At 39.3% G+C, this 24,140-nt stretch overlaps 1 protein-coding gene across 8 annotated transcripts in view; it reads left to right on the top strand.

The window, feature by feature from the left end:
- ARHGAP18 (Rho GTPase activating protein 18) overlaps positions 1 to 24,140 on the top strand; it is a 194,480-nt gene that overhangs the window by 40,549 nt on the left and 129,791 nt on the right. For 4 of the 8 annotated variants that reach the window (XM_074037033.1, XM_005551797.4, XM_065543385.1 and 1 more), the window contains exon 1: positions 16,562 to 16,760. The exons of 2 other annotated variants lie outside the window; for them this stretch is intronic. In XM_074037033.1, the coding sequence (XP_073893134.1) occupies positions 16,648 to 16,760 (113 nt within the window). In that variant the 5' untranslated portion in view covers positions 16,562 to 16,647. Of the gene's footprint in view, positions 1 to 16,561; positions 16,761 to 20,335; positions 20,454 to 24,140 lie in introns of those variants that run through there. 2 more of the 8 variants (XM_074037032.1, XM_065543384.1) reach the window with 1 other exon arrangement.

The raw sequence follows: 24,140 nt of genomic DNA, 5'->3' as shown, positions 1-24,140 counted from the left end.
AATGCTAATGAATGACTGTGTGCTAGATGACATATTAAGAGTAGGGAAATGGGTGGAACTTCCTGTCCTCAGGAAACAGAGTCCTATGGAGTCTGTGTGCATGTGTGTATGTGTGTGCACAGCAGAGGGAAGGGTTTATCAGAAGTATAAATAACTTTAGTATAGCACGATAGCAGAATAAAGAGTGAGATGCATTCCATAGGAACATGTTGTAGGTGAAACTGTCACACCTTGAAATGTTGTTCATACTTCAGTAATTGGACCTCTCTAGAGTGTCTAAGGGAGATCTAAATTAATAACCAGTTCTTTCCCATGAGAAATGAAGGCTGTCACTTTTTTAAAAGGTTAGCTATTGTATGTGTTTTAAGAGTACATGTTTAACTAAAAATACCTACAAGAACAGCTTCATACCCCTCTTTATGGTGGTACAGAGTACAGAGAGTACTCTGAAAGTAAGCAAGCAGGCAAGTGCTTTGCTACTCAGTGGACTCCAGTCCAGGAGGATTTAGTTATTGGGATCAAATGTTATTTCAAGTTAAGAGTGGGTCACCTTTGGAACAATCCTTTGTTATGGACCTGGAATTCATTATAATGAGTTCCAATGAATCTATGGAGCACTTATATGAATATAATATAGATCCATGATATTTCCTTGGTCAAATGTGAACAAACATAGGGTATCTTGTTTGTTTAGTTGAAAGACTAGCATTTGAAATACTGTAGCTCTAGCTGCTAAGTTGTTTTCTAAGGTTTCATTAATGACAACCAGCACAACACAAATCTGCCTGAGCCTGGAACGTCTAACTATACCATAATACCCCTTTTTGAATAGATGTCATGAGCAACATGTTTTAGTAAAAAGGTCAGATGATTGATTTAGAGTCAAGAGACCTGGGTTCAAATCTAAGCACTGTTGGCTTTATCTCTGGCAAATTGCTTAATCTTTCTAATTTTTCAGTTTCCTCATTTGTCAAACAGAGGCAGTGGAGTAGAAACTGTTTCAGAAAACAGAAATGAAAAATAGTACAGAAGAGCATATAATTGACATTTTAATAAATGCATATTGTCTTCAACTCAAGGATTTAAAAATTTGAGCCCCTTAGCTTTTTGCAGGTTCATTATTCCATCTTATTCATCAACATATTACCATCACTATCAGTATCACAGTGCCTTTCACTAGTAGGTACATGCCAAAAGTGTTTGCTGAATGAATAAACTGCGTAGGCAAGGAACACTTTCTCACAAAATAATAAACAAATGAATTGGCAACATTTATGCCATGGGTGATATTTTAGAGCCTATTTGGCAACCCTCACATTAATCCAGGAAATAGAGAGTGAAAAGACAATCCGCAACTATCAAAAGGTAGTTAGGGATTTTCTTCTTTTATTAATTAACTTGAAGTTTGCTGCATCAATTAATGTGACAAGTAGTGGCTTTGATATTTAGAAATGAATGACTGTGTTTCTAACACATGTCTGTCAGGCTACAAATAAATTCATTGATTGGTGCAAAACAGAACTCTTAAAGGATATAAACTGAGTCATTGCCAAGTGATCCAGGGCAGAGTAGGTGGTCTCTAGGGTTTAGGCCTTCACGTGTACTCCTAGAAGACACAGAAACTCATCCCAGCAGGACTGTTTCAGTGAAAATGCTAAGGTGCAGGTCAGCCAAGGGACAATCCCAGAGTCTATCCAGGAGCCCAAAAACCAAGCCAAGGAACGTGACGGGTACAGGTGGTGACGTGCAAAGTCTGGAGGAATCCAGGCCTGGGCAGGTTCCAATAACCCATGGCCCATTACAAAGACTTCTGTGCCAGTCAGAAAGGCGACAAACCTTCCTAAAGGTGACAAAGGATAAACAGATGAATCCAGGGTAGGGACTTTCATAATAAAATGGATGCTTTGCATTTGACGTCAGTTACTTGTGTGTAATAAAGATGATGAGGAGGTAAATGACTACCTGCCACTAACTCGACCTTTGTGTTTGCCTTGAAAAAATTGACAGCTCATTCTGTCCCTGGGAGAATTAACTACTCCATGCTTTATGTACCCTCTTATCTTTGCAGTCTTCTATCATCATATCCAGAGCTATTTTTTGGTATGCCTGCTGTCCTTGAAGGTTGAGACAATGCCACACAGAGTAGGTATACAATATTGACTGAATAAATGGCTGTATCTCTATCATTTTTTTTTTTTTTTTTTTTTTTTTTTTGAGACGGAGTCTTGCTCTGTCGCCTGGGCTGGAGTGCAGTGGCCGGATCTCAGCTCACTGCAAGCTCCGCCTTCTGGGTTTACGCCATTCTCTTGCCTCAGCCTCCCGCGTAGCTGGGACTACAGGCGCCCGCCACCTCGCCCGGCTAGTTTTTTGTGTTTTTTAGTAGAGACGGGGTTTCACGTGTTAGCCAGGATGGTCTCCATCCTCTGACCTCGTGATCCGCCCGTCTCGGCCTCCCAAAGTGCTGGGATTACAGGCTTGAGCCACTGCGCCCGGCATCTCTATCATTTATTAAAGATTTGAAAGACCTGGTAAGCCTGAAAAGAACCAAGTTTGTAACTTTTTTATGAAATGTAAAAATTGGTTCTACTTGGGCATTCTATTTCTGTCTCCCATTGATTTTAAGATGTATGTTTGTTTCATTCACATTTAAACTTCTCTGAAATTGGAGTATAACCTTACAATTGGTTCATAATATTATTGGCAGTGTTATTATTTTTTTCTTTATAAGCCGTTGACAAAATAATGAATGATAGGTTTAACAAGTGATCGATTTCTTAGATTTGGTAAACTAATAGTATCAAAACTAAGCTCACCTTAACAATGCATATGGTGTTTTATATACAGAATAGAATAATGGGAAAAGCATGAATTTTTGAATCAAAGAGATTTTATTGTGAATCCTAGCTCTGCTTTTTTTTTTTTTTTTTTTTTTTTTTAAATCTAAGCAATTTGAGCAAAGAGCTTGTCCTGCTGTTAATCTTTGAGTTGCACTGTTCTTGTCTATATGATGGGAATAAAGCATTCCATATTAGGCTTTGGCACTATGCAGATATGCAATGAATAAAATTCAGTGAAAGCTTGTTCTTCTTCTCTACCCTGTCAATAAGCTTATTTATACCTTAGAACAGCCCTGGTAGGTAGGAACGTGGCATTTCCATTTTATGGATTCAGAAACAGAAGTTTAGTGGTATGAGTGAGTTAAGAGAGAGATCTCCTCAGAGCCTTTGATTTTTCCAGTGTTCCTTAGTGTTCCATTAGGCCTGTCACAGGTATCTGTTGATACAGGTGAGAGCTTAGCTACTCTTATGTTGAATAAATCTCCTTGGGCAGCCAATGTAGCAGTTTTGCAGAATAACTTAAAAACAATGTCATACACTACATCCTTTTTGGAAAGGATTTTACCTCTTGCCCTCATCCTGTAAACAAGGATGGGCCTCTATTTAAAGAAGAGGAAAAGGAAGAGGGGGGAAGGATATTATTCACCTGGCCTAGCATTTTTTGGAGCAGATGTTTTCCTCCTTTCATTGTTCACAGAAAATTGGTTTGAGGTCATATAAACCAAATGTTCAAAAAAAATGTGATCCCTAAATCAATTCATACTATTCTTTTGCTTGGATAGAGCAAAACTATGAAGATGGATTGAAATTAAAGATCAATACTAAAACCTCAGACCATGGTGTCAACCCAAAAGCAAAGCAAGTTATCAGTATTATACTGTGATAGAGCAACTGACGGTAGGTATTAGACCTTCAGGCCTTAAACATCCAGGGTGGAATCACTGGTAATTTCCTGTGGGAATTCCTTTTATATTTTCATGGTCTATCTGGAAAATCTTCAATTATGAATTTTTTTAGCTTTAGAATTTTTTTTTCTATTTAGTAATCACATTTTATTTAGGCTGAAAATGGATCCAGTAACAAAGAAATAAACTTATTTCAGTAATATCAAATATCCAGGCCAGGCGCAGTGGCTCATGCCTGTAATCCCAGCACTTTGGGAGGCCGAGGTGGGCGGATCACGAGGTCAGGAGTTCAAGACCAGCCTGATTAACATGGAGAAACCCTGTCTCTACTAAAAATACAAAAATTAGCTGGGCATGGTGGCTCATGTCTGTAATCCCATCTACTCAGGAGGCTGAGGTTGGAGAATCGCTTGAACCTGGGAGGCAGAGGTTGCAGTGAGCTGAGATTGCACCACTGCACTCCAGCCTGGGTGACAGAGTGAGACTCTGTGTCAGAAAAAAAAAATCCTCAAACCTAAATGAAGATGATATGGGTGCCTGTTACTGGAAGTTGCAGTTGGGCTTCCAAGGGAGCCTAGCCTCCTCCTAGCCTCTACCAAAGGCTGGCTATACCATCTTGGGCAACCAAGTCACTGATACATCTTGAAGTACCATCATCCCTCTGTTGTCAAATGGGGGATTAAGAGAGAAAAAATATCTTAAAGAGCTCAGCGAGTGTCTAAAACTTGATAGATGCTTAGTAAGTTCACCTTTCTGATCTTTCTTCTCCACCCTCCCTCACTCTGCCCTTAAACCCTGTATCCTTGATGAAAAACTTCCCTGAAGTTCTGAAGTTTTGAAGTTTAAAGGACCTATGTGGGCTCCCAGTGTGGAAATTAAGCATCCCTGAGAAACAGGTAAATGCAGCACTCGTCAATAAGGCAGACAGAAGAAAAATCCTTTGGACAACTAGTTCTCTTGGGGAAGGCTGCCTAGAGATCTAAAACCTCAATTAAGAAAAGAGAGTTTTCAACAGTATTTCGTCACCTACCGTCTGCTACCACGCACTTCAAAACTGTATGCCCAAGGCCTTCCTATTGTGGGGAATATCAGGGTCTGTCTTCTGACCATTTGTTAGACATCTCCATTCATCTAGGGTAAAATCCACTGGATAGTTTTGGACTCCCTCTTTCATTCCCACTTCCACATATCTACGAGGTCCTGAAGATTCTATTGCTCCACTGTGTCTTTGCATTGGCCCTGCTATGTGTAGCATGGGTTGGGGGAGATGATGAAGCAGAGATGGATCTGCCCCTGCTGTCCTATCATTGCAACCTCCTAACTGATATGCTCACTGTGGCAACCCCCTAGCCATCTTTTCCTCCTGTCCGTGGCTATTTATTCACAGCCGTCACTGTGTTTTCTCTTTGTGTAGATCTGATGATGTTGCTATCTCGCTCAGTCACCTCGGATTATTCCCCACTGCTATGGAATATAGATGAAATACTTGCAAAGCACTGGATGTCCCTAAACATGTGGTAGAAATTTATCTATTTCTCTGGTGAATCTCCCTATCCTGCCTCCCCTTCCCCATCCTGCATGCTTCACAACACTTTGTGAACACACCTTGACCTAGCGTCAGCAGTCAGCCTTGGCTTCTTTTGTCCCCCCCCTTATGAAAAGCCCTGTTCTACCCACCCTAATTCAAGATATAGTGTGTTAGTACCTGATGTATGTTTACTAGCATTTTCTCTAGTTATAATAAGTGTTTAATACAGAAAGCTTATGGGAAAATCACATATGCCCATTACTTTAATTATGAAACTAATAGATTTTGGAAATATTTACAACTAAATATCCACTTAGCAATGAAGTATACTTATTTTTGCATTTATGATTTAATGCTTCATGTCATAAATAGGCACACACGTGTCCATCCTAACTGAATATAAACATCTGGGGGCTGGATTGTTGTATCTGATTCATCTATCCCTCTTAGAACTATTTGATTGAAGTGAATCAGTGACTCTGCAATGTAACCCCACATATGACTTTGATGGTGGAACTGTAGATTGATAGGGAATTATTTTATTGGGGGCAGGTCTACTTGTCTACCTCAAAACACTGGAGGAGACCATTGCTGGTGCCTGGTACCTGCTCTTGGATGAGCCGAGGAGTCTCAGACAGGATCATTTTGTGCTTCTTGTTCACACGGAGATAGTAGAATTTCTGCTCTGGACTGAAACCTTTGAAGAAGTCTCTTTTTAAAATGTTTGATGGTGACTCTACTGAATTTCTTTTTATATTCCTCCAATACATGAATCTTCCCAATAGACTGCATAAAATACTGTAAAGGCAGTCTCTCTTGAAAGAAATGAAATTGTGAAGGGCTCTGCCTATTTCACTTTGTTTTCTCCAACTGATGTATTCATTTGCCCACCAGAGTTTTATTTTGATGATCTTTGCAAGGTTAAGACAAGCATTACTTTTGAGCCTGGCAGACATAGTAAGGAGAATTCTGATATATGTCTCATTTTTGTGACCCCAAATCTGGCTCTACTGCCTTGATTTGAATGCTTGATAATTTATAGTGATATAAATTTCCCAGAACATCACAGAGTATGATTTAAACTCAAACACTTGGAAGGTTATATTCACCTTCTGGAAAAAATTTTAAAACTACTTCAATAATATACCTTTGTCACACCAAGGCACTCTCTTCCTGCTTTTCTTCACTCTCATGCCAATTATGATTAAACCTTTTTTTTTTTTTTTAATGAATGTATCTAATCTGCAGTGTTGAGAGGTATTCTCTGTATGTATAAAATGTGGTGACATGCTTAGAAGGATGATGGCTAGACAGAATTTTATTACGTTTATTGTTACTAATCTTAGTAGGAACGTGACATATCTGTATTAAAAATGTAACTTTCTTATTGGAAAAGGAAAACTATCTTATAGACTTTAAAAGAAAAATACAAAGATGAAACATAGTTACTGGCAAGACGGATTGATGGAAAATAATATATTTTTTACTCTCTGTAGTGGAATGTGATTTTTTTCACTGAAGTGTAGACAATCTTCTGAATTTTTGTTGTTTTGTTTGGTGGGGCGTGTTGGGGGGGTGGAATAGAAATTTTGAAGACGTTATTTATGAGTGATTCTTAAGGCTTTGGCATCAGTTCTTATAATAGTTATTTTGATAGAGCCCGGGACTGTGTGTTGAGGCAGTCTCTGAACAGGAGCAGTTTACACTGTAAGAAAGCGTTTTGGTGTCAGGATATGGAGTTTTCCTCAAATCTTACAGTCTTGGCACTGTAACCATTTGCCTGACCAGCTGTTGCCTAACCTTTGTTTCCTTAGCAGCTGTTTCTATGAAAAAAGATATTTGGACTAGATATAAACTCTGGACAACCTCAGCCCTATACTTTAAACTCTCTCTGTTTTAACATTTCAGAAGGCCAAGGTCCTTGTGATTATAGCTGTGTTCTTTGGGCCTTTGTAACAAACCAGCTAGCCAAATTATTAAATAGGATGAGGGAAAATAACCTTTCCAGCTATTTACGGAGCATGTTTCAGGAGCACAAACCATTTTGGTGCTAGGATATTATATAAAGAGATCTTTCTCAATTAGAGTAAGGTATGGGGCATTTAGGTGAAAAGCCTTTACAGTAACATCTACACAGTGATTCTCAATCTTTTCTGAAGGCACGAAATCAGTTGAAACTTACAGATCTTGGCTCCAAAAAAACATATAATGAATGATACTCAAAATTTTGGATGCAATTTACTTATTTTACTAGAATTTATTTTTGCATAAAGACTATATAACCAATGAAGAAAATACTTTATACCCAATGAGGTAGCTAAGTAAGATATACCAAAATTTGGCAGAGACAGAGTACGTTATTTCTTCATTTTAGCTTTCTATTAATTGTAAGATGAGTCAAGTTAATTGATTTTTGGGAAATAAGTCTTGCCACCATATCAAATAATCTGAATGATTTTACAGTACATACTAATTTTGAATATGTTAAAATCTGTTTCTTAAAATTGAGGGGATACAGTACAAAATGTGTTTACTTATAGCTCACTTATTTGCAAAAAATGATTATTTCCAGAAAACAAAAATCCCCAATGGTCATAATGGTCATATAAGAAACAAGGTAAATTCTTCCCCAAATAAATTTTAATAAAATTCTATTTTTCCACAAAATAATGTGTGTGTGAATATATATACACATATATACATATATATATACACACACACACCCCTACATGTATTTATTTAGTTTTATTTTTTGAGACGGGGTCTTCCTCTGTCACCCAGGCTGGAATGCAGTGGCTTGATCATGGCTCACTGCAGCCTCGACCTCCTGGGCTCAAGGGATCTTTTTCTCCCAGCCTCCTGAATAGCTGGGACTACAGGTGCATGCTACCTTGCCTGGCTAATATTTTTAATATATATAAAAAATACATATAATATATATTTAATATATTATATATTTGTATATATAGATAATATATAAATATATATTTATATATAATATTAAATATGTTATATATTTAATATTAAATATACTAAATATTTTATATTTACCAGTTATATATTATATATAACCATTATATACATTATATATAATGTATAATATATAATATATATATAATCCCAGCACTTTGGGAGATTGAGGCAGCTGGATTACATGAGGTCAGGAGTTTGAGAACAGCTTGGCCAACACAGCGAAACCTTGTCTCTACTAAAACTACAAAATACACATTATATATAATATATACATACATATATAATATATACAAAAAAAACAAAATATATACAAAAAATATATATTATATAATTATATATGTAGTATATATTTTTGTATATATTTGTATGTGTATATTATATATATACAAAAAATATATATTATATATTATATAATATATAGTATATATTTTTGTATATATTTGTATGCATATATTATATGCATACAAATATATATAATATATATATAAAATGTTTGAACTCAAGAGTTTGAGACCAGCCTGGACAACACAGCAAGACCTTGTCTCTATGAGACCAGGCTGGTCTCAAACTCCTGAGCTCAAACATTCCTCCTGCCTTGGCCTCTCAAAGTCCTGGGATTACAAGAGTGAGCCACTACACCTGGCTATATTTTTTTAATATATAATTTATTTTACTTTCATTTTGCTAACAATAATTCCTGAAAACCTTGGTTCCTAGAGGTCTGTAGTAGCAGAGGAAATTAGAATTCATATAACCTGCTGGATATGGTTGTTTCTGCCTGAAACCCTAGCTACTCAGGGAGGCTGAGGCAGGAGAATCACTTGAGCCCAGGAGTTCAAGACCAGCCTGAGAAACGGGCGAGGCCCTGTCTTTAAAAAAATAAAAATTAGATGGGCGTGGTGGCACATGTCTGCAGTGCCAGCTATTCAGGAGGCCGAAGTGGGAGGATCACTTGAGCCCAGGAGTTCAAGGTTACAATCAGCTGTGATTGTGCCACTGCACTCCAGCTTGGTGACAAGAGTGAGATCCTGTGTCAAAAAAAAAAGGAATTCGTGTAACTTGCTCTGCTAGACACAGATCGAGGCTGACTCATCTAGAATCTTCCCAAGGCCCTGAGTTGAAGTCATGTCAGGAGGCCAAGAATTGTTACTCTCCTGTTTGAGTAAAAGCAAATTTGGAAAAAGTTATATTCACCTTGATTTTTGCTGGCAGAGACATTAAGAAGTTGGCCCTTTCTGTGCCAGCATTCAATCGTGGCATTAAAAAAAATCTTGGCTAGTATTTGTTTCCAATCTCTGCTGACACAGTGGCTGCGTGCAAAACAACTCGGCATGTTCTGAGTCTTTAAGAATGAAAAGATTTAATCATCCAATTGACCAGAAAAAATTACTATTAGATAAGCCACCTCCCATGCCCATTAAATTCCTCTTTGAAATTATCTTGAGGGTGTGTTTTCCTTTTCTCTTTAAAACTAAACCTTTTCTGTGAAATAGTCACATATATCTAGACATACTCTAGAAAACTAATGAAGCTTTGTCATAAAAGAAAATACTAACATTTTTCTATTGTTTCTTAATACCCCATTTTAAGATGTTAGGAATTAAGGCCCAAGTTCTGATGATATTGATAACTTACATGGCCCTAAAATAGTTGTTCTTGCTACTAATTCGTGCACTTGTAGAGGGCAATGATCCATGATGATATGTGAATCTAATCTCTTCACTAGAAAAGCAAGTACACTAGTGAACATTTAAGATGCTTCATTTGTAAGTAGGGGACGAGGATTCCCGTTTTCCAGAAAAACTTTGCTTCACCATTTCTTCCCCTCCACCTTCAAGAAAGGAAGCAGAAAGCTTCACCATTTTTGATGACATTTCTAGGACTGAAAATTCCCCAATGGGCTCAGAATATAGAAATTATTATGTAATGACATTTGTGCAGTTTTATCAAGTATTTCGGTTTAAAAAAAAAAAAAAAGAATACTACAGGGACTACTTTAACACATTGGAAGAACTGCCTTTATTTTAGAGTAGATAACCCCATTAATAAAAAAGGCCGGGTGCAGTGGCTCATGCCTGTAATCCCAGCACTTTGGGAGATTAAGGCAGCTGGATTACCTGAGGTCAGGAGTTTGAGAACAGCCTGGCCAACACAACGAAACCCTGTCTGTACTAAAAATACAAAATTAGCTGGGCGTGGTGGCACATGCCTGTAGTCCCAGGTACTCGGGAAGCTGAGGCAGGAGCATCACTTGAACCTAGGAGGCAGAGGTTGCAGTGAGCCTAGATTGCACCACTGCACTCCAGCCTGGGCAACAGAGCGAGACTCTGTTTAAAAAAAAAAAAAAAAGAAGGAAACATGGCTTCCATTTTTCTTTTTCTCCAAGTCATGAATCAGTTCATCCCTTTCCTTAGATCTGCAGCTTCACCATTCTTCCCCACTCACAGTGGCTGCTTTTACATAACAAGCGGATAAGCATCCTTTGTAATCTACTGCAGGACAAGGATTTTTGTATTTGGCAAATCTAATATTGATACAATTGTAGACTTTTAAAATCGAAACTTATATTCATAAATAAAATTCTACTTTTCTAGTATGTATTAGCCTCCAGAATATACTTCATCTTCATACTTCTAGTTGCAAGCGTTTGCAACATATGTCTCCATTCTAGTTGTCAATTGAGAGAAAACCAAAAGAAAAGTTAGGGGCATGGCACTTTTTCTTGGATAATTTCCAGCTTAGGCTAGTTTTGATATGAAGGGCAAATTTCTCATGAAGTTAAATGAAATTGAATCTTCAGAGTCTGGCTCTTGCATAAGGCCTCATCTAAGGCTCCATAACTAACAAATTCTATAAGCTTTGGGTTCCGCACATCTAATCTGCTTTTTTAAGAAAAAAATTCATAATCATAATGATCAGAGTACTTTTTTTCACTTCTGTCAGTAGAAACAATTTTAGATATGATGGCATCATGATGATGACCTTTTAGACTAGTATATATATTATGCCACACTACCCCAATAATTTGACATAAAAAACAAGTTTCAAAGTACCAGAAAAGAATTGAGCGTAAATCTCCATAGCATTGCATTTATATCAATATTCCATTTGATTAAGGACCTTAGGTTTGCTGTAGATTATTTAACTTTGTTATTCTTATGATTCTTTTCAGAAATAAAATGATGTCAATTCTAGGACTGCTGTAACCTTTATAATGCTTAAGAGCTCAGGCTCCAAGGTCACATAAACCCAGGTTTACATGTCCTGGTTCTGCCACCGACGAACCGGATGACCTCAAATTCCTCATCTCTAAAGTGAGCGTAATTCCAGTTTCTATCCCTGGTGGTGATTGTGATGATTAAATGATAGACTATGTGTACCATGTCTAGCGAAGAGTAAGGACTCAATATTAGCTATTGTTATTTATTGGTAATAAACTATTTGTAAGAAACATGTTTTCTATATGATTGCCGAAAAGCCTAAATTAACCTCTGGCAATAGCAGTTACAAATTATCCCAAGCACGGCTAGTATTTTCTCCCAGGAGGAGCAGTTAAGAAAATAACTTTGAGAATAATGTAGACATTTTTAGAGCTGTCCAGAGAAAGGGAAAAGGGTTATTTCTTGTTGTTCCAGAGGCAGAATTAATAACAATGAGTGTAATTCCCAAGGAAATAGTTTGAGATTCTTTATGTGGAATAATTTTCAGTTATAGTACCCTAACACAGAGGTAGCTAACTTTGTAAGCTGACAAGAACTATTCCTACAAGGTCGTGATAAAACATGAGGTAAGGGATGTTAAGAACCCTTCCTCTTCAGTAGTCAACGCTACTTCATACGTCTAGCCTTTACCACCTACATGAAACTTTAACTTCACAGTTGATTAATTTATTCAAGTTCTTGTTATAATATTGAAAATTGGATTTAATTGTACCATTTGAAAGGTCATTTTCATATGGCTTTTGTCTCTGAAGATTTTCATCATCATATAGAGAGTGTGTGTACATATTCTCCTTCGTTAATTCTTTAAGAGAACTAGACCAGTTGAGGAAAAATTTGATAAATTGTATGTTGATTCCATTGCATGACATTCTTCTAATATAATTCCATGTTACAAAGAGGCTCCTAAATCAACAGATAAAAACCAGCTAATAAACTCTTTGCTACCACTAGCACTGAACTGAAGAAAAATTTTTTCATTGTTTTTGAACACGGATGTCAAATGTCAGAGACTGCAGGACCATCTTCACCCTATTTTTAACAACCTATTTGGGTACATAAATTACCGCTTCCTTTTCCCTTCCTGTGTCATCTAGTACACCCCATTTAAAGAGAATGAATGAAATGAATGTTTAAACTGTCTTGATGTTGTTAATTACTTTGTAAGATGTTTCATAACAGGAAAGTGTTTGGCACGCACTTAATAGCTCGGAATATTAACATCTTCAAGGTCTTGAGGTTCTTGTGTGTGTGTTTAAAATGGTTGCGGAAAGGAGTAAAAAAGTGTGTGTGTTTTTTTTCATAATATTTGTCTCTGCAAAAGAGCGATAATGGTATAAGGGATGGATGTGAGCTAAACCTTAGTACAGTTTACAGTGTGAAATAAGAACAGGTTTTTTCTTCTTTTTTTTTTTTTTTTTTTTTTTAGACGGAGTCTCGTGCTGTCCCCCAGGCTGGAGTGCACCGCAACCTCCGCCTCCTGGGTTCAAGCAATTCTCCTGTCTCCGCCTCCTGAGTAGCTGGGATTACAGGTGCCCACCACCACACCACCCAGCTAATTTTTGTATTTTTAAGTAGAGATGGGGTTTCCCCATATCGGCCAGGCTGGTCCTGAACTCCTGACCTCAGATGATCCACTACCTCAGCCTCCCAAAAAAGAACAGCTTTTTAAGGGACCGTACTGGTAGTTAGGTTTGCTTCCTTGATGACATAGGAAAATTCTGAAAACCATTTTTAATCTACTTGAGCATGTATCTGAGGCTATGCACACCAGGCCACAGTTCTACCAGTTTTCTGCCTGTGATAGGCAATACCCTTAGACCAGTAGCAACAGGGCTTGCTGGGAGGAAAGGAGAAGAAGCTAGGAGGATTTTCAGACATTTGAGAGCTAAATTAGAAGGATTCAAATTTTCTGTATGAAGCTATGTAAATCAATTTGTATCACATTTGGTTTTGTGCCGCACAGAAATTAAAAACTGGTTATTGCAAACTCAAATATTATTTTGACTTTGTAAAATAATTACATTCCAACCTGTACATTGTGATTTGTTATTAAACAAGTGAAAAGACCATAATTAGGCAAAAATATAACTAAATAATTGTTTTGGCTATGACTGGACAAAATCTTCATCGCAAACCGTCACGTGAGAGGCGCAGAGCCCATGTCTGTCAATGGGCATGGATGACATTGACACGCTAAAGACATAGCAAAGGAAAAAGGAGAAATAGAAAAAAAGGAAGATAATAAAAAGGGAGGTAGAGGGAAGTAAGGGGAGGAAAAAGGGTGGGGGGGAACAGAAAAGAATTTCCAAATGATAATGTAGAGATTGCCATCAGTAATTGTGTAAGATAGTGATTCCCATATGTTTGCATTTCAGAGTAGCTACATAAAAAACGGGGTGGGGGTGGATAAGCTGGGTATTAACGTTTTTTTCCATGTAAGGACATTAAAAAGACAAACACATTTTTTCTAATTTACTTTAATTTTTGCCTCCCTCTCTCTATAGTTTTCATTTTGCCTGAACTGGTGAACATTTCATCATAGGTTAGCACTGGTATGTGCATGGGAACCACTTATCTAATATTACCAATTTTAATATAAAAATTTAGTAGAGTTGGCTGGGCATGGTGGCTCACGCCTGTAATCCCAGCACTTTGGGAGGCCGAGGTTGGCAGATCACCTGAGGTCTGGAGTTCAAGACCAGCCTGACCAACATGGAGAAACCCACTCTCTACTAAAAATACAAAATTAGCTGGCGTCGTGGGAGGTGCCTGTAATCCCAGCTACTTGGGAGGCTGAGGCAGGAGAATCGCTTGAACTTGGGAGGTGGAGATTGTGGCGAGCCGAGATCGCGCCATTGCACTCCAGCCTGGGCAATAAGAGCAAAACTCTGTCTCAAAAAAAAAAAAAAAAAAAAAAAAAAAAATATATATATATATATATATATACACACACACACACACACACACACATATTTAAATATAAATTTAGTAGAGAGATATATATATATTTAGTAGAGTTTTAAAGATACTTTCAATTCATTCAGTTTTTCCTCCATTCAGTGTTTCCTGAAGGCTCAGTAGGTATAAAATTTAAGTTAGCTGTCAGATGAAGAGAAAGGAGTGATAGTGGGACCTGAAAAGATTGTGTCTAGCAGATGGAAAGACTTGTATGAATAAGGTAGCAGGAATGCCCAGTGATCTGCTCAAAAGCCTGGAACTGGCTCTCTTAGCAGTGGGGAGCCAATGAAGGTTTTTAAGCAAGGAGAGGGATCATGAGGGCTATGCCAGGGTGTGATCATAATGTTAAAGCAATTTAAAGGAAGTGACAAGGAGATGAGCTAAAAGGGCTATTGTAAGATTGGAGCTAAGACTGCATTATAGGATCTAGAGGTGGTTGAGGTCATGGGGATAAAAAGAAGATAGCAAGTAAAGTCCTGTGGAAGTGGAAATGGGAAGGCTGAGCAACAATGCAGTGGGGAGGGTGGAAGATATAAATTCTTTTTAAGGAAGACTTTTGTAAATTATAAGAGGATTCAAAAATAAATTTCAGATACTTCTAGAGTATGTAAGGAGGAAGAAATGATTTTTCATGACTGTTTTAAATAAAGAAAAGGTATAAGCAATAAGTTTATGTAATGATGGAATTGAAAGCTTGTTCACGGGGAATTCTAGATAGTTGGATGAATCATAAAAATCTAAAAAAAATCTTCAGACTACTGGGTATGTCAAAGAGAGTAGAAGCTGGGCGTGGTGGCTCATGCCTGTAATCTCAATATTTTGGGAGCCTGAGCCAAGAGGATTGCTTGAGCCCAGGAGTTCAAGACCAGCCTGGGCAACACAGTGAGATCCCCCCTCTCCACAAAGCATAAAAAAATTAGCTGGGCGTGGTAGTGCATGCCTGTGGTCCTAGCTATTGGGGAGGCTGAGGCTAGAGGATTTCTTGAGCCCAGGAGGTTGAGGCTGCAGTGAGTTACGATCACCGCTGTACTCCAGCCTGGGTGACAGAGTGAGACCCTGATTCAAAAACAAACTAAAAATGTGATTTTTTTTTTTTTTTTTTGGAGGGGGTATGGGGAGAAAGAACAGAGTTGTCCTTTGTGTTTATGATAACTTTTGAACTTGTTTCTTAATCTGCAAAACAAAGAACAGCATACTGGTGATTAAAAAAAAAAAAAAAAGAAAGAAAGAAAAAAGAATGTAGCCTAGAATTCTGTTCAAATCCAGCTTCTGGCACTAGCCACTGTGTTATCTTAGTGAAGTTACTTAACTTGTCCCTCAGCCTTACTTTCCTTGTATTATGTATAACACAGATGATAGTGATACCTATCTTGTAGGGTGTGTGTGTGTGTGTGTGTGTGTGTGAGAGAGAGAGAGAGAGAGAGAGAGAATTGAATGGAATCAGATAATACATGTGAAACACCCGTCCATGAGAGCTTGGCATATAGTAGGTGCTCAACAAACGGCAGGGACTTCTTTTGTTCCCAGCAATAACACTTAACAGTGCATTGGTAGGTCTATCCCTTTTGGGTACTGAACAATATTTTGATAAGATGTATATTTGAGATTGGCTTTATGTGAAAGAAGACGACATTCCAGGACACACAGTAATTTTTATGAGGGCATTTTCAACTGGGCACAAGGATCAAGCCTTTCTCGTCGTCTGGATTGCACAGTTGTGCCGCAGGTTCGTTGTTTTTTACTGTGGCTAATTTTAACGCTGAACATGAAGGGGTTAAGAAATGCCTTTAACTCATGTTACATTAAGCAGCAGAAATTATCAGATAGAGGAATTGGGGAGGGGGAAGAAAAGGCTCGGTAGTAACTCATGGCTTCCTAAGCAAGATGGCTTGTAGTTACAGTTTTGAGTTGAATATACGTTCTGGCAGTTTAATCTGATCAGACAAACTTGGGGGTAGGTGCAACCCGTCGCTTCCACCCTTCGCCTCCTTTAACCAAAGCCGCCCAGAGTGCAATTGCCCAGAGTTTAAACAATGCTGTGAGTTGCAGCTTCTAATTGGAGAGGCAGGAAGCCCTTCCCTGGACAGACCCCGCCCCTCCCCGTGCGAATCACCAGCCTGCGGGGAGGAGGTGGCCAATGCTAATGAGCGAGTTGCCAGGCGAGACAGGAACTTCTTTCCCCTTCTCTGTGTCAGGATCGCAGAAATTATGCCCCTTCTCTCACCATGAGCTGGCTCTCCAGTTCCCAGGGAGTGGTGCTAACAGCCTACCACCCCAGCGGCAAGGACCAGGCCGTGGGGGACAGCCATGCAAAGGGAGGGGAAGAAGCCACCTCGAGGTAAGCCTTTGGAAGCTGAAAACAAAACCAAACCCTCTTACCTGCTCCAGGGAAAAAGTGACAGGGAAGTTGGCGTGGGGAGAAGGGAATTCCATCTGCACGTCGAGCCTAAGCTCATGCAGCAGCAGTAGCAACGTTTGGCGTGATTTTTATGTACTTTTCATCTCACCTAGTCCAAGTCTGAAATAACCCATATGATGACTGGTGAAGACGGACAAGAAGGAACTGGGGAGAGGACTGTATGGGCTGTCAGACTAGGTGTTTAGCAGGTGCATTTGCACATGCTGAAAGATCAAATAGGTGTATCTGAAACACTTCCTTTCCTATGAAATGGAATTCTTGAATGGGCTCAAGGCACTGCCACTGGAACTGTTCGCTGGGAAAGTCTGCCAAAAAGCAGGGAGGCTGTTCACTGTACTGTACAAGCTGTTGTTGTTAGAGTGTTTTTTTCCCCCCTCTCTTTGCTGAAAGCAAACCTCTTAGGCAAAAAGCCCAAGACACTGGCCTGTGGCAATATGTTTCACATTCTTTTGTGTATGTGGATTTTTTTCCCCCCAGGCTTTCAGAAAGGAGTTTTTGTCAGGAGATAGCACTCTGCTGCTGGAATGAAATGTGGTTAATGTTAAATCACTTTATAGGCAGAGAGGGCAAATGTTCTATAGACCACTGAGGCACAAAGGGTACCTTTCTCCCTGTCTGTGTACTTTGTTCTTGTTCCATTTTCTAAGAGCTTTTTTTTTTTCTTTCTCTCCTTAATGACCTTCTCACTAGCTGAACATTTTTACCTCCATCAAGATATAAATCATAAATATTGGCCTAGAAGATTGCAAGAAGCAAATACTAACCTAATAGCTTAGAACACTAAATTAGTTATCAGTAAGCACATTTCCTCCTCAATGCTTAATGTGATAATAAAACCTTCTTTGTTCTTATGTGACTTATGCCTGTGCCTTAAGCTGAAATAATGCTGCCTTTCATTTGTTTTAAAATCCCCAAATATGAGGGAGGGAGAAAAATCAAAGGAATGGCTGTAATACTTGGTGTTAGACTCCCAGCTGACCGGAACTGTTTCTCACATAGCATCCACAGTATGTATTTCATTGAATGAATTCATTTCCAAAGATGAAAAAGATTTGCTGCTTGTGCCTTAGCTGTGTTACCATTTCATTTTCCATCATTTTAAATGACTTAATGTTAAATCATTAAATCAAGAGATCTTGAGGTGTTTTCATCCATTTTTCTGTAATGTATTAGTAATTGTTAAGCATTAAGCAGCCTGCAACACCAACCCCATACCCAACCATAACTTGGATTCCACGTGTCAGTCAAAATTGCCAAAATTATACAAGCACAGCACATTCTCCAATGACTTTAGGCTGGGATGGCCTAAGGATATGAGCAGAATCTTGGATCTCGATTGTGAGAATGGAAAGGACCTTAAGGACTGTGAGTCCAAACCTCTCATTTTCACATAGGACTCAAACCCCAGGGATTAGTTAAGTTTTTGGAAGGTCTGAAGTTCTAGGCCTTTGTCTGGGGCTGCATCTCCAGTTCTGGATACTCATTATTCCGTGTTTGCAGTGTGGGTGGCCCATACTTGAGTGGGTTGAGAGAACAAGAGAGGATCAGACCATTCTCTGCCTAGGCTGAAGCAGAACCAAGAGGCACTAAGGTGGCAGGGTGGGCAGCTGCCCACACAGCAAGTGCCCTCTGTAGGGCCACAGCTCCAGGTGGGCATCTTTGTTGGCTGCCATGTAGCCTGTTCATACCAGACCCAGCTTCCCACCACTGAATTAGTTCTAGGGATTGTTACTGATATTGACCGGAGAAGATGGGAGCCTGGTTTCAGGGCAGGGAGGAAGGAGGAAGGAGGGAGGAGAGCTAGTCTTCACTGGCTTTTACCCTTAAGGAAGGGGTAACGAATCAGATAAACTTATTGTTGTTTTGGGAGACTGCCCTGTTTATCCTAGGAGAATTGAGATACTGTAATTGATATGGGGGAGGGGATGAATAGAAGGAAGGAGGATTTGAAGGTGGGATGGGGTCAGTGGTGACCACCTAAGAATGGTGATGGTGGTTTGGGGTGGGGGTGAACTGGACTTTGGCTTTGGCTGGGTTGGTCAGGTGATGTTTTAAGCACTGGGAAGCTGCTCCAAGGTGCAAGGTTGATGGTTGATGCCTATTTAAAGAAGTTCTCCAAAAAGTAAAAACAAAACAAAACTCTTAAAAAGAGGCTACATTAGGCTGGGTGTGATGGCTCACACTTGCCGTCTCAGCACGTTGGAAAGCTGAGGTGAGTGGATTGCTTGAGTTCAGGAATTAGAGACCAGCCTGGGCAAAAAAAAGACCCCCCCCAAATTCCCTACCAAAAACAAAACAAAACAAAACAAAACAAAAAATCCCCACACACAAACTAGGCATGGTAGCGCATGCCTGTGGTCCCAGCTACTCAGGAGGCTGATGTGGGAGGATCACTTGAGGCTGTGGGGGCAGAGATTGCAGTGAGCCGAGATCACGCCACTGCACTCCAGCCTGGGTGAGGGAGCGAGACCCTGGCTCAAAGAAAAATAATAATAAATAAAATAAAAATAAAAGCTAAATTAAATTCTGCATTTCCTCCTACCCATTTAAAAGTTATAGGAGAGAGCATAGAAGTATAACTTTTCTTACCACAATATTTTGTCTGTAAATAATATGTTCTTTGAAATATTTAATCCAATATTTAGTTTCATGAGATGAATTCATGCCTTTATAATGCTGTTTATACATATGTATATGACTTAGCGTATGACTTAGCGTATTTATTGAAAAGTATTTCTTTTTTTTTTTTGAGATGGAGTTTTGCTCTTGTTGCCCAGGCTGGAGCACAATGGCACGATCTTGGCTCACTGCAACCTCTGCCTCCCAGGTTCAAGCTATTCTTCTGCCTCAGTCTCCAGAGTAGCTGGGACTACAGGCATGCACCTGTAGCTACCTAATTCCTTAGCTACCTAAATGGACTGATGAGTGAGATATTTTTATGCCTTCTCTGAATAAATGTATGGCATTCATCACGTAAGGTCTTGTTGACCCAACTTGCCATTGGTATTGGGTAGGCAGAACCAAGAGGCGCTACACAGGGGTGACATAAACCCAGAAACCCTGGACTCTGGGGGCCAACCTGTCTGGGGTCACATCCCAACTCTCTCATTCATTAGCAGTGTGACCTTGGAGGAGTTCTCTCTTTACCTGTAAATTGAACTTCATAATATTACTCACCTCATTAAGACAGCTGAGTGGGATGAACTCTGTCAAGCCCATAGAAGAGTGTCTGGTTTGTAGCTAGCTGCTTTTTCTTTAATACTAGGTAAAGAAAAGGAAAGAAAGTATTGAGTGCTAATTTTGCATTTTTTTTTTTAAGTAGAGTCGGGGTTTCTCCATGTTTGTCAGGCTGATCTCGAACTCTCGACTTCAGGTGATCTGCCTGCCTTAGCCTCCCAAAGTGCTAGGATTTCAGGCACGAGCCACTCTGCCCAGCCTGAAAGTGTTTGAGTTTTAGCCTAGCCATACCAAGTCTTTTTTTTGTTTTGAGACAGAATCTCACTGTGTCACCCAGGGTGGAATGCAGTGGCGTGATCTGGGCTCACTGCAACCTCCGTCTCCCAGGTTCAAGTGATTCTCCTGCTTCAGCCTCCCAAGCATCTGGGATTACAGGCAAGTGCCACCACCCCTGGCTAATTTTTGTATTTTTAGTAGAGACGGGGTTTCACCATGTTGACCAGGCAGGTCTCGAACTCCTGATCTCAGATGATCTGCCCACCTTGTCCTCCCAAAGTGCTGAGACTACAGGCATGAGCCACTGCACCCGGCTCCAAGTCCTTTTTTATTACCATTTGGTCTTTTGAAAAGCTGGGATAGTAGGGAATTAATATTTTTGGGAGTCATTTGTTAGCTAAAATTTTCTTCATTCCATTATCCCTCTTTATCAGAAAACATTTATTGAATGTCAGATTAAGGAATTCCTCCCACTCCTGGTTACAGCCTCTCCCTTTATAGAGTTCTGTTTTTCTTTTGTATGTTTCCTCATCAAAACATGAGGATTTGAAGAAATATGTTAGCATTAGTTGTTATGGCTGACTTGTACACAGTTGAATGTTTCCAAAGGAAACCACTTTTTTATGAGTAGCTATGTTTATAAGACTTTGTTTACTTGTTTTTCAAGCAGGCTTCCTAATATTTACTTTAGAAAAGAATTTTTTCAAAGAATATTGCATTTTGTCTATTCTTACTGTTCTCCTTTGACTTTCCCATTTTAAGAGAAATGGTTGTTTACTTTGTATATTTTTTACTAATATTTTAATATGAACATCAACCTTTTTTATTGGGCCTTTTAACTCCTTAGCTACCTAAATGGACTGATGAGTGAGATATTTTTATGCCTTCTCTGAATAAATATACGGCATTCATCACGTAAGGTCTTGTTGACCCAACTTGCCATTGGTATTGGGTAGGCATTCATCACGTAAGGTCTTGTTGACCCAACTTGCCATTGGTATTGGGTAGGCAGAACCAAGAGGCACTACACAGGCGTGACATAAACCCAGAAACCCTGGACTCTGGGGTCCAACCTGTCTGGGGTCACATCCCAACTCTCTCATTCATTAGCAGTGTGACCTTGGAGGAGTTCTCTCTCTACCTGTAAATTGAACTTCATAATATTACTCACCTCATTAAGACAGCTGAGTGGGATGAACTCTGTCAAGCCCATAGAAGAGTGTCTGGTTTGTAGCTAGCTGCTTTTTCTTTAATACTAGGTAAAGAAAAGGAAAGAAAGGATTGAGTTTTGCAGGATATGGAATATTCTCCCTTGTTTCAGAAGCGTTTTTCTGAATATCATTTTGTCATGTGTTAAGAAACCTGGGCATGATCCCTATGCTTAAAAAATGACGTATTTGAGAATGAACCATAATGTAAAAGTTTAGGCCTTTCAAGTTTGAAAGACCTTGGAAATATCACCTTGATCCATAGCACCATTTATGATTTGAACTGGTAGTGATTGCCTATACTAGGCCTTTCTTGGGGGTATTGATGGGCATTGAGGTCTGCAAATATTGACTCTATGGTAAGATAGAATGTGGGTGGATCCTCTTTTGGCAGCTGGACTCACTCCTGTCTCCATGCTTTCTTCCTGTTCTTAAAACGACTACTGCCCAGTATGCCAAATGTAAGAGGGCTATCATCTTGATAAGCTTATCTCAGTTCTTGACTTGTTCATGTCTCACCCATTCCTTGGTTCTGCAAGCATAATCATTCAGTCATTCCACATGTAAGAGCTCTCTCTTACTGTGTATCACGCAGTTGTTTAAATACTGGGGTTGTAATGGGGGGAAATAAACTAGACAAACACCTGGGTGCAGGGATGGTAGCCTGGAGGGAAAAAAGACCTGAGCAGGTGACAGGTGAGCCCCAAAATATCTGGGGGCAAAAATCAGAAGAAGAAGAGCTTTTAAGGCAGGTAGTGGGTAGGGAGTGTAGAAGCCTTAAGCCTAGATAGAGTAAGTCTGAAACCAAGTACCCAGAGAGCAAAGAGCCCTGCGTGGCTGCAGGGGTCAGGGTAAGGAAGAGGGAGGAAGAAGAAAGCAAGGTGTGAGTTGATAACCTTATAGAACATTTGAGGACTTGGGTTTTTGCTGAAAGAAAGATGGGAAGCCGTTGAGGGAGTGGGTTTTGAGCAGTGGAGGAAGAGAGCACATTTAAAAGGTCCCTGTGGCTGTTATATTGATTATGGAGTGTAGAAGCAGTGGTACTGCTCAAGAAGTTAAGGTGGTGGTGGTTTGGGCCAGGGTTTCAGTTGTTTTAGTAATTAATGGGGTGAGCAGCGGAGTCTTTTGACGTTAGAGCCTGTAGGAGATGGACAAATGAGAATACCTGAAGATTGTTGCAAGGTTTTTGCCCTAAGAAACTTGTAATGTTAAAGTGATCATTAATTTAGATAGGGAAGACTTGCAGAGGGGTATAAGGGGGCTGGGGTAAATTGAGCAAGACATGAAGCTCAGTTTTTTGTTTTTGTTTTTGTTTTTGTTTGTTTTTTTCCAATACTGAGTCTCGCTGTGTCACCCAGGTTGGAGTGCAATGGGTGATCTTGGCACATTGCAGCCTCCACCTCCCAGGTTCAAGTGATTTTCGTGTCTCAGGTTCCCCAGTAGCTGGGATTACAGGTGCCTGCTGCCATGCCTGGCTAATTTTTGAATTTTTAGTGAAGATGGGGTTTCACCGTGTTGGCCAGGCTGGTCTTGAACTCCTGACCTCAAGTGATCTGCCTGCGTCGTCCTCCCAAAGTGCTAGGATTATAGGTGTGAGCCATCATGCCTGGCCTGAAGCTCAGTTTTGAGAAACATCTTTTTGAGATAAACATTAAAAGAGAAACATGGCTGGCTGTCTTGATTAGTTCAGTGTTTTTACATGAATCTTCACAGGATTTTAAAAACCTATGTAGTATACCATTAAAAAAGTTTCCGCATTCTGAATTTGTATATTACCTGATGGGGTGTGTGTGTGTGTGTGTGTGTATATATATATATTTTTGTTGTTGTTGTTGTTGTTGTTGGAAAAAAGGAATGGTAATGAGTTTTTATAATGCAATTATGTAATATGTAAATTTTATTTTTTCTAACTTTAGCTTCTAAAGGGTATTTCCTCATTCTAATTTCATAGAATTTAGTGACTAAATGGATTTAAACCTGTCCACGGGGATAATTGTTTTCCAGATCAATCTCTTCTTCAATTTCGTGACATAAGGGTCCTTTGTAAAGACATTTTCTTCACTGTAGTTTAAAAGCCCTATCCATAGTTTCTTCTTGAATTGTTAGAGGTTGCACCCAGTGTCCAACTGGGGAGGTCTTACGTTCATTGACAGACATGTGATATTTGCCTTTTGATTTCTCTCATTGATGAGACCTGTGGTTTTTGTGGGCCTATTAAAGTTATAATATCTTCATAGAACTTTTAATTAAGTTTATGCCTTTCAAATATAAGGATTTAGAAATTATCAGAACCATCCCCACCCACCCCCTCCTAGAGAAACTTGCTGAACATTTGCCTTGTTGTCCACAGCACATTTATTACTTCTGCATTGTATAATTGCACTGTGCTCCCTTGTCTCTTCTAAGGGGGGCTTGCTCTCATATTTTATGAATTTCCTAATATTTTGAGTTCTACTAGTATTTATCATACTTCTACAAGTGTTGAAGCAATAAAGACTCATAACAATTGATGCATTTAATGATGCACATGATTGCCACTGGACTGCATGGGTGTTAGGCTTAAATCACTTTTGATAAATGGACGTATTGCCAGAACAAATTATCTGTTTCACTCTTCTTTTTTAATTCCCCGCTGGCT

Source organism: Macaca fascicularis, chromosome 4 (genome assembly GCF_037993035.2).
Source record: "Macaca fascicularis isolate 582-1 chromosome 4, T2T-MFA8v1.1".
Taxonomy (NCBI): Eukaryota; Metazoa; Chordata; class Mammalia; order Primates; family Cercopithecidae; genus Macaca; species Macaca fascicularis.
The sequence above is the reverse complement of the archived record's forward strand: the minus strand, read 5'-3'. Positions and strand labels throughout refer to the sequence as shown.